At 34.7% G+C, this 12398-nt stretch overlaps 1 protein-coding gene across 1 annotated transcript; it reads left to right on the forward strand.

The window, feature by feature from the left end:
• The first annotated feature begins 8588 nt into the window (after positions 1-8588).
• On the forward strand, positions 8589-12398 carry LOC107787835 ((-)-camphene/tricyclene synthase, chloroplastic-like). The gene is made up of 7 exons (XM_016609440.2): positions 8589-8849; positions 8960-9219; positions 9340-9732; positions 9997-10218; positions 10705-10843; positions 10961-11209; positions 11923-12398. Exons 1-7 carry the CDS (start codon positions 8589-8591, stop codon positions 12223-12225), a joined length of 1827 nt encoding a protein of 608 aa, XP_016464926.2. The 3' UTR covers positions 12226-12398.

A 12398-nucleotide genomic window follows, 5' to 3' on the forward strand; every position in this document is an offset into this window, starting at 1 on the left:
AACATATCTTTTCGTATCATACTATCATAGATAACTGAGTCGGAGAGGCTGCCATGAGATTAGTAGAATACAACATGAAATACCAACTTATACTTAAGACATACTGGCCTACAAGGCCAAAATAAGCATTCTTACACTGAACATAGGCCGACTAGGCCATACAATCTTTCATATACATGACATCTGTCTACAAGCCTCTAAGAGTACATAAATATCATAAAGGTCGGGACAGAGCCCCGCCATACCAATCAACACATGTTCTAATCATACTAACCAAATAGCAACTCCGAAGCAAATGGAGCGCACCAACACCTTCTGCTGAGCTGATAGCCTACTTGGAGGACTCTCATCATGTCTAACGGGACCTGCGAGCATGAAATACAGCGTCCCCAGGCAAAAAGGGACGTCGGTACAAATAATGTACCGAGTATGTAAAGAATGAAAATCAGTAAATAATAGACATGAGAGAAACATGGAGTAAAAGACTCAACATGTAAGTCTGAATAACTCTATGAATCATTTAATATTATAATGGCATGCATATGCGTATAACTGTCATACCATGCATAGATATATGCGTTCATAATATCATCAAGCCTCTGAGGGCATCCCATCATATCATCTCGGCCACTGTGGGCAAATCATCAACGCATACCAGCTGATCAGGTGCGTATATAACGCCGTAACCTTTTTCCCATATACGCGTATATAACGCCTTCTGGTCATGGGTCAATGTACATGTATAAATGCATGAAATGCATAAGAAATACGTTAATAAGATTTCTCGAATATCATAAAATCAATATGCCTTTCGGACAAACTTTATCAAATACGTATTTTTCTGAGACCCATGAATAGAGGATATAATAATAATTCACATAGGGAATCAAGAATATAGACACCCCTAGTATTTCTATGAATAGGATTTCTATGAATAGAGTCATTTATGAAAGCTGCGTATTTTGCTCGTTTCGTTTGTATCATTTGGATCATGCCAAAAAGAAAGAATGGATAGCCTTAACATACCTAGACCTATCCTCTTGGCGATCCCTCTAACACATTTCTTTTGCGAAAATACGTAACGACGGATCGAAGTAGGGAAAAATTCGTATGGTGTTCTTGAGAAAAATTGTACCGAACTCTCTTAGAATTGCAAATCCCGTTGCTATTATATTACGTAGTCTCGTATGAATTTTGTTGAAGCAATTTGCCATAGCAGATCCGTATGATATCTTTTTCAAATAAATTTGATCAAAATCTTTCATGACCTTTGTTGAAGTGAATTACGTTGCCAAGATGCTTAAGAAATTTTTGCTTGAATTCTTGAACTCTTTCTTGAATTCTTGCTTGAATTCTTGTTGAAGCAGAATGTTACTAAGTTGCCTATTTTTAATATAAGCACTCACGTTGCTAAAGAAGTTCACCTTGCCGATGCCTTTCACATAGATGTAATACATCTTTAGTTTGAATTTAGAGATGGATTTTAAGTCTTGGTGGTGTGGGCCCCACCTTTCAAGACTTGGTGTCACATATCTTCTTTAAAATATGCCACCTTTACACTTAATTCAAGAGTCATTATATGGCATAGTGGGCTGCCACGTTTGGGAGCTCAATCAAAATTATCTTGTAGACAAAGTGAATTAGAGAAGTATTAAATCCTTAGGTATGGACCCCACTTTGATTTTGCTTGACGCTTTTTCTTAAGAGATGAACAATTGATAACATTGATATTGCAAAGTTTATCCTTGCTGAAACTTTCCATTATTATCTTGTAGACAAAGTGAATTAGAGAAGTATTAAATCCTTAGGTATGGATCCCACTTTGATAAGATGACTAAGCCAAGAGCTCCTCCAAAATGTGCCACATTGTCTTGTGAGTTAAAGACTCATTATCATGGCCTCTTTGGCCAACCACGTTGGGGGTGTTTAAATTTATCAAGTTTATCCAAAATAATTCATCCCTTTCCTTAATTAGTTTATTAATCCCCCATTAATTTAATAATTAACTAATTGTCTACATATTTAAGAATTATCTCAAATTACTTAAAATATTACTCATTTTTAGCACACCTTATACACCTCACTATCATGGTCATGTGGTGCCTTGTATGACACTAGTCCATAATTATCGGGTATTATAGCTTAGATTGTATTTTGTCCCAAAATGTCAAATTTTGACGAAATTTATTTTCTTTGATTTGCTTTCCCTCTCACCTTCACGAATTTACTCATCACTTGTTTGAAATAGTGTAATACTTATAATCCCAAAATAATCTCATTCCCGAACTTACGTCGATTAACTTACGACGAAACTTTAACGTACGAAAATGCGAGATGTAACATCTCATTTCCAAGCTTCCATCAATTTATTTATGGCGTACTTTGACGTACGAAAATATGGGGTGTAATACCGACAAGGCCATACAAGTATCCATATACATGGCATCTGTCTACAAGCCTTTAAGAGTACATACTTATCATAAAGGTCGGGACAGGGCTTCACCATACCAAACAATACACGTCTAAATCATACTGACCAAACAAGCAATTCCAGAGCAAATGGAGCGCACCAACATCTTCCGCTAAGCTGATAGCCTAATTGGAGGACTCTCGATCTGTCTATCGGGATCTGCGGGCATGAAATGCAGCGTCCCAGGCAAAAGGGACGTCAGTACAAATAATGTACTGAGTATGTAAGGAATAAAAATCAGTAAGTAATAGACATGAGAGAAACATGGAGTAAAAGACTCAAAATGTAAGTCTGAACAACTCTGTGAATCATTAATATTCATAATGTCATGCGTATACGTATAAATGTCATACCATGCATATGTATATGCGTTCATAACATCATCAAGCCTCTAAGGGCATCCCATCATATCATCTCGGCCACTGTGGGCAAATCATCAATGTATACCAGCTGATCAGGTGGTGGTGCGTATATAACGTCGTAACCTTTTCCCATATCCCATATATATATATATATATATATATATATATATATATATATATATATATATATACGCGTATATAACGCCATCTGGTCATGGGTTAATGTAAATGAATGCAATGCATGAGAAGTGCGTTACTCGGAACGTCATAAGACCATTATGCCTTTGATTAATGTCATGAAATAAATTTTATCAATTTACGTATTTTTTAAGACCCATGAACAGACAATAGAATAATAAGACATATGAGGAATTAATAACATAGGAACCTCTAGTATTTCTATGAATAGAATCATTTATGGAAGTTGTGCATTTGCTCGTTTCGTTTGTATCATATTGATCATGCCAAAAGAAAGAAGGGATAGCCTTAACATACCTAAGTCGATTCTCTTGACAATCCCTCTAACACACGTCAATTGCGGCAAAACACGTGATGGTAAGATCGGAGTAGGAAAAAATCCGTATAATAATCTTGAGAAAGATTGCACCGTACTCCCTTAAAATTGTAAAATCTCACGTTGCTTAAGATGCTATGAAACCTTTGTTTGAATTATTGAAGATCCATACCTTAGAGTCATTAATTGTAGAAGATCACGTTGCTTAAAATTGCACCGTATGCATAATTGGATCTTGTATGACTTTTGTTGAAGCAATTTCACGTTGCCATCACTTGTAAGAGTTTGCTGGAGCACTTTACTTTGCTATGAAGATTGAAATGTGTCTCTCTTTGAATCTTTAAGATGTCTTTTATACCTTAGTGGGTGTGGGCCCCACTAAGGTGATGAGTTAGCCACAAAAGATCCTCCAATTGCCACCTATTTTAATGACTATGAGTCATTACTTGGGCTTTAAAATCAAGACCCCTTGGCTGCTACATTAGGAGATTAATCAGCCTTATCCAAATATGCTTAATTAATTAGTTAATCTCCCACTAAAATTAATAATTACCCAATTATTCACATAATCAAGAATTATCTCAACTTACTTAAAATACTACACACTTTTAACACACTTTGCATACCTTACTATTATGGTCATGTGGTACATTGTATTGTACTAGTCCGTAAATATCGGGTATTATAGCTCGGACCGTATTTTATTAAATAGAGTACCCACTCCTAGATTAAATAATCTATGCCCCTTTCGTGGGTTATTTCATACTAATCCAGATTACTTAGTCTTACGTGTTTTTGGTTGCTTATGCTTTCCATGGCTTCAGCCTTACACGAAGGACAAACTCTCTCCACGATCTAAGCCTTATGTATTTCTGGGATATAGTAAGCTGCACAAGGGGTACAAATGTTTTGATATAGCCTGATCAAAATTTTTTGTTTCCCGTTATGTAATTTTTGATGAGTCCAACATTCCATTTGCTTCACAGGATGTTGTGGTGCCTACTTCATCAACCAATGGAACTTGAACCCCATTAGTTGTCAATGTACCACTTCACTAGCCCATACCACCTTCACCAGCTTCACCTTCGAAGCAATCCAACACCTTGGCGAGTCATTCTTCACCAACCTCATCTACATGCCCAACACATTTGCCTGATGTTACTGCTCCAGATGGACACTCTACATTGGCTGCTCGTTCCTCTTCTGTTGGTATCCCTTTGTGTGCTGATTCTCCACAGGATATTCCTCTTGATACACTGCCTTGTCATCATGGTACTCGTCTTCCGTAGTTAAACCTGTACACCATATGGTTACTTGAGCTAAAACAGGCTCGTTAAAACCTAAACAGACTTTTTCCTTAATGTCAACTACTTTACCTTCCACTGAGTTCTCTTGCTACTCACATACTGCCAAAGATTCAAATTAGCGTAGGGCCATGACTGATGAATATAATGCATTGATTCAAAATGGGACTTGGCAGCTTGTCCCACCTTTTCCTTTACAAAATGTCATTGGATGCCGTTGGGTCTATAAAACAAAGCTGAAGCCGGATGGTTCACTCGATCGCTAAGCGAGGATTGTTGCTAAAGTCTATCATCAACATCCTGAAGTTGATTATATTGATACGTTCAGTCCAGTTGTTAAGCCTGCAACTATCTGATTGCTCCTTTCCCTAGCTGTGACTTATCGTTGGTATGCTACTCAGTTGGATATCTCCAATGCTTTTCTTCATGGTCATCTAGATGAGGTGATTTATATATCCCAACCTCCGGGCTTTGTTGATCCGATACGACCAGACCATGTTTGCCTGTTAAAGCGCTCTCTTTATGGCCTAAAACATGCTCCTAGAATGTGGAATCAATGTTTAACTGATGCCTTGACTTCCTTTGGTTTCTTAGGTTCCAAAACTGATAGCTCTCTGTATTAGAAGTCTACTGTTGGACAGAAAATTTTCGGCCTCATCTATGTGGATGATATCCTAGCCTTGGGCTCTAATCTACTCTTGTTATGACACTAGTTGCCCAATTACATAATCGTTTTGCAGTGAAAGACTTGGACAAACCTTCATATTTCTTGTGAATTGAGGCACACTAGGTGAAGGATGGTCTTCATTTGTCTCAAGGTAAATATGTTGCTGACCTTCTCAAACGAGCTCAAACGGACTCCTGAAGTAGCTTGTCTACACCAACTTCTGCTACAAACAAACTCTCAACTACAAATGGTGCTCATTTTTTTGATGTTACATTATACCACAGTGTTGTTGGGTACAATATCTAACCTTTACGCGTCCGGACATAACTTATGCGGTGAACAAGTTGTCTCAATTCATACATAATCCTTTGGACTCATATTGGGTTCAATTCATGCATAATCCTTTGGACTCATATTGGATTGTTGTTAAACACATTCTATGGTATATTATGGCGACACCATCATATAGTTTATTTTTTGCTTTATATTCCTCGTCCTTACTACACGGTTATACAAACTCAGACTGGGGAGGTGATGTTACTGATCGAAAGTCGACTACTGGATTTGCTTTGTTCTTAGGCTCTCACCTTGTTTCATGGGCTTCACGTAAATAAAAAGTTGTTTCTAGGTCGAGTACAGAGGCCGACTATCGAGCCTTAGCTATTGCTACGATCAGAAATTACATGGGTTGAACATCTCCTTCGAAAAATCGGTTGCTTTTTCTCTACAGTTCCAACACTGTGGTGTGACAATCTTAGTACTACGTACTTAACAGTGAATCCTATTTTTCACTCACGGACGAAGCATATGGAGATTGATTTTTATTTTGTCCATGATAGAGTTCGTGCAAAGTCTTTACAAGTTCGATATGTAAGCTCGCATGATCAAATAGCTGATTTCGTTGCTAAGGAATTACAAGTTACAGTGCTACAAGATCTGCTCAACGTGAGGGGGAATGTAAAGGATGACTCCTAATCATACTTAAACTCTAGGATGGAAGTTTATTGAAAATAGAATTCTATAGGGTTAGAAGTCTTATGTACTTTGGGATGTATTGTATATATACATGATGTAAATCATTGTTTTGATTATTGAATAACATAGCCTTTCACTTTCTAGATAGACCACTTCTTAAATCCAAAGTCTCATCATTAGAAACAAATTCTATTTCAGCCATTAGGACCGAAGGAACAAATGATTCCAACCACTACAGAAAATCAAAGTAAACTAGTTATTAAAAATGTCCAGCCAACATTGTATCGATAAATAAATATGGATTCAAGAATTTTCTTTTTCCTTAGGCTATTTCAATGTTAGAACAATGATAATATACTATTAGAAAATCTATATGAAACTTGCTTAGAAGCATTTTAACACACTTCTTGAAAATAGTTAAGTCTCTACTACGAGTATACGGAAGAATTCAAGGGCAAAACTATTTATTAGAACAGTAGGTATCTAGGTTTTAAAGCTTATCGAGCCCTTTTTAAATGTATTAATTCCCCAATGCCAATAAGAATTGGCAATAAACCTTACATAATACAATAAAGCTTCAAAAATATGCTATTATCATCATTTCCTGAAGATTTTCTTTCAAAACTTCTCTTAAAAGTAAATTTAATATTCCATTGAAAATCACTGGAAAGAAGAGGCGATCGAGAAAGTATATTAAAACCTGGGCGAGGAAGTTAATTGGTTTGTATAGTACCTGATCAAACAATTAATAAGCATGTCTATTCTTTAAATGGCACCTTTTTAGACATGGTACATCTGATTTAAAAACTGCATATTTGTAGTTCCTCGTTATAAGGCCGGCCTTTGAAGGAAGGACGGAATATCTTTCTCAACTAGTCTAATATTGATAAGTAGCATTCACGTGCATGTTCTTCTATTCTTGAATCTAGGATTTCACCTCCGATAAATATCTCTTAATAAATATTCTCTTCAATTGAAAATTTGCTTAAGATTTCCAAAGAAAACCCAGCCCCTGCTGCTCAACTCAAAAATTAATCTGCCATCTTTCCTATATTCACATGTTTGTGTCAAGAACGACTATCTATTCGTAGATAATAGTACGTGTATATATGGACTGGTAACTCCTTAAATTTCTACAAGACCCACAAAGGATGATGAAATTTCTTGTTAACTGTCGTGTAAATTCATTGCAAGGTTAATTTCCAACATTTTTACCCCTGTCAATCCACAGAATAAAAACTCTATATTAAAAAAATGAACTATTTAAGAGGTCCATCCAACTAATTTCCTGGGCGTCCCAACATGGTCAGATGTTAGATTTAAGTGGTTTACTGTAGTATGAATTTGAAATTATTATTTTTTCAATTAAAGGAGATAATTTGGGGCCAATTTTAGATGAAGTGTTCTTGAGGACATAGCAATTTTAGTTCTTGTTTTTTCTTTTTACCTATAAAGCTGGTTATAAACGTTTCAGAGATAGCTTTTGCAAGAGATTTGTCTCATTTTCATTGAATGTTGTCAGAATCGAATAATATTTGCTCTTATCTTGTCATGGTTACCCATTAAAAACATGTTTTTACCTGATAAAATAAATAAAATATACGTTGATGATTTATGTGAGATTTGTGGTGGAGAAACAGAAACGCAAACGCAAAAAACGAGTCTTCTTGTGCTTTATCAGATCAATTAATAAAAGCTACAGTCTAGTGATATCAATGCTCTCTTTTTCCTAATCCCTTAATGTAATAGATTTTATTTTTATCTTTCTGAAAGAAAATAAAAACATTTCCTAATTGTACTTTAATTTGAGACCAATAGAGTACTAGTACAAATTAATCTGCATTTTCTTAATGATGTTCCATATTCACCAAGTACTCAGATTTCAAAATGGAATTCAAGACTTAATTGTGAAGTCAGTCATCAATTATTTGTTCATATAATTCACGTGAAACATTAGTATTTAGTGCAAAGATACAAATAGGTCTTCTTCCTTGAGATATGCTCTCTTTTCTTAGTTGATGGTAAAACATCAAATCAAAACTGTTCATGCCTTTTCCCTAAAAAGATTTACATTTGGTAGTTAGCCACGAAAGATTTAGCAAATCTTAGTTATTGGAGTATTTGAGTCATCGATATATTTTGCGAATCAGACTTTAATTTCAGACGCAAACTAAATCATAATTGTGCTTGTGGAGTGGTCCCCACAAATCCCTGGGGGGGAAAAAAATGAACATAACACGTCCATATATAAATAAGATGTTTTAGAGACATTGAACTGAATATATCAATGGAGGCAATGTTATTCACCAACGTAGGGATACTACTGCCCATGGCTACCTACAGAAGACCTCCACCTAATACCTGTTTTCCCTCTTTTACCCCTGGAAAATCATCAACAATATCCTGCCTTTCTAAAGCTGAACCACCACTTAATCACTCTACTATTTCCACTAATCAGTCATCATTTTCAGATCTTAATCCCATTAGGCGTTCAGGGAATTACGAACCTACCACATGGGATTCTGAATATATTCAGTCCATACACAATGATTATGTGGTAATTACATTTGTTTAGCACGTCTTTGTTCTTGTTATTAAAAGAATCAGCATATATGAATATCGTCGTATCACTCAGATAAATTAATGTGATTTGTAACCTTTGCGTAGGGAGAGAAGTATATCAAACGGTTTAACAAACTGAAGAAGGAAATGAAGGAGAAGATGATGATAATGATTAATGAGGGATCAGAAGAATTAGATAAGTTGGAGCTAATTGATAATTTACAAAGGCTTGGAGTAGGTTACCACTTCAACGATGAAATCATGCAAATTTTGAGTAGCATACACCTTAATGCATCCACAGGAGATTCATTATACGCCACAGCTCTGAAATTTAGACTCTTGAGACAACATGGTTTTCATGTCTCTCTAAGGTGCTGTTTTTGCCAACTAATTTTAAATTTCCTTATTCTTCTTTTTATATATGTTCTGATATTTTGTCATTTTTATGCATGTTTTGACCACCATTTAATTTTTTATTCTCGTATTTTAGATATATTGAATGATTTCAAGGATGAGCAGGGTAACCTCAAGCAGAGTCTCTCTGAAGATACAGAAGGATTGTTACAATTATATGAAGCTTCATTTCTCTCTACCGAAAATGAAAGTACTTTTCTAGAGTGCGCCAATATATTTGCAATGTCACAGCTACAGAATTTTCTGAACAATCAATTATATGAGGAAGACAATGTGACAGTCGCATTAGTGCGCCATGCCCTGGAACTTCCTTTGCATTGGATGATGTTGAGAGTTGAGACAAAGTGGTACATAAACATTTATGAGAGAATGTCGAATGCTAATGCTCTTCTGCTCGAGCTTGCTAAGTTAGACTTCAACATTGTTCAAGCAACACACCAAGAAGATTTAAGAAATCTATCAAGGTGAGAGATCGATCGAGTATTGATAATGTAAAAGTTTTTTACATGACTATCAGGTCATTTGATAAGTTATAATTAACTACCCATATAATAAGTAAAATTACTAACTTAACGAACAAGACAAATAACCTTTTACAATATGTCAAACACATTGATAGTGTAAAAATTTTATTATATAGGTACGGTCTGTGAATATAAGTTAAATCCGAGAGAGAAAAATATATATCCAGAGTATCTACTGACGCAATAATTTTCATGTAAATTAAGGTGGTGGAAGAACTCATGCCTTGCAGAAAAATTGCCATTTACAAGGGATAGAATAGTTGAAGCTTTCTTATGGATAGCGGGGATGATGTTTGAACCTCAAAAGAACCAGCTGTGCCGAACACTGTTGACGAGGGTCACTGCTATGGCTACAGTTATAGATGATATTTATGATGTCTATGGCACTCTTGATGAGTTGGAACTTTTCACTTGTGCTGTTGAAAGGTCAGAAATTAGTCACTATGTCTGTAAATTTTGTGCATGTAGATTTATCAATTTGTTTTCATTGGGAAATTACTTCCTTCTTTAATTATCATCATGAGAGAAGTAATTATCTTTTTACGAAGATATATAAAGCTTAACTCTATGTAATATATATATATATATATAACCAGTATAAACATGATGAAGAGTTAATCTTGAATACTCTTGTTAGATATATTTTGAATTTCATGCTTAACACTAACCGCTACTCGATTTATATAATTGCATGTCCCAAATAATGAATAAATTAAATGAGGAGTATTTACCTTTTAATTTCATGAAAGGACTATTTATAGCTTTTCTGCTTTGAATTCACGCATGTTCATCAATTCTCTAAATATATTTTCACTCTTTACTTAATAAGATATATGTACGCTTCTCTTAGTTGTTGCACCTTTATAATTAGTTTTGTTAATGGCCTTCCTCGTTTGATTTTTTAACATTCAGAATGGAGCTAAAAGCGATTGACCATCTTCCAGACTATATGAAAGTATGCTACCTTGCACTCTTCAACACTGTCACTGAAATTGCATATGAAGTTCTCAAAGAGCAAGGAATCAACATCATACCCTACCTTCAAAAACCAGTAAATATATACTTTGTTCTATTTTGAATCTTTTCTCCTCGTGTATTTTAATTTATTAATTCTTAATTCATTGTTTTTCCACTTACCATTAATCTGCTTATTTTTATTAATAATTAGTGGGGAGATTTGTGCAAAGCTTACTTACAAGAAGCAAGATGGTACTACAAAGGGTATATACCAACTCTGGAAGAATACATGGATAATGCATGGATTACAGTTGGAAGTCTTGTTATAGTATTCAATGCATTCTTCTTTGTTACGAATCCAATTACCAAAGAGGCGCTGGAATATTTAAGCAAGTACCCTGACATTATTCGTTGGTCTGCTACAATTATTCGTCTTGCCGATGATTTAGCGACAACATCGGTACGATTTTATTTAACCCTTATTTATGGTATCCATAAAATTTATGTGCTCTTCATAATATGATTCAACAGTAGATACATACAACTCATGTATTTTAAAATCATGTACTTGAACCTCTTGCATAACCAAAATTGAATACATGTCCAAAATGCGAAGAAATTTAATATAAAAAATCCTGTATATGAAATGTATAATTTTTCACAAAAATTTGTGATTGCAAATGACAAGTTTTATAGTACTGTTGTCAAATACAAAATAAGGATCTATTTGAACGTATTGAGAATTAAGTTTGTATTCTAAATTCACATTTTCTTGCGTGTATGGTAAAAACAAGTACACTGAAATTACGGCTATATAAAATACACAGAGTCAAGTTACTCCTTCGAAATAAAACTTAGATTTCTTTAGATTTTAATTTATATACACTTAAAGAATTCGTCGATTATAGGTCAAGTGTAATTTTACTTGTTATTGGCAAATTTGCCTTATTTTTCAAAGCATCCAACTGATTATTAGCAATTATGTGCATTTACTTTTTAAATAACCTATTAGTGTATTTTTTTAATAAAAATAAACTGTTAATACACGGGAGTTAAACTCTTTTCCGTTTGATATCAAAGTAACTAAAATTCCATGCAAAGCTCAAATTCACTGGACTTCAAAATATTATGCGTGGTATATTATAGATAGTATATATTTTCCTCTTACTTCAGGATGAAATGAAAAGAGGAGATGTTGCCAAGTCAATTCAATGTTACATGAATGAGAAGGGTGTTTCTGAAGAAGATGCAAAAAAACACATCAGTTCTTTGATAAAAGAAACATGGAAACTGATCAACACGGCTCAACGGGAAAATTCAATATTTTCTGAAGCATTCATTAGATGTGCAGTAAATATTGCAAGAACGGGACAGAGCATTTACCAGTATGGAGATGGGCATGGAATTCAAAATTATATGATTAAAAATCGCAATTCCGAATTATTTTTTGAGCCCATCAGAATTTCAATTCCATAAAGGCCTCCCATCTTTAGTACTTCGATGCCTAAAAGTGCTTCTCATAATGTTTGGTTTTTACTTGTATGCTTGACATGTCTTATACTAAATACTTTAGATTTTATATGTTTCTTATCAAGAAAAGTTTGTTGTAAAGTAGATTTTATAAATTTCTTATCAGCCCATCCACATTC

Source organism: Nicotiana tabacum, chromosome 19 (genome assembly GCF_000715075.1).
Source record: "Nicotiana tabacum cultivar K326 chromosome 19, ASM71507v2, whole genome shotgun sequence".
Taxonomy (NCBI): Eukaryota; Viridiplantae; Streptophyta; class Magnoliopsida; order Solanales; family Solanaceae; genus Nicotiana; species Nicotiana tabacum.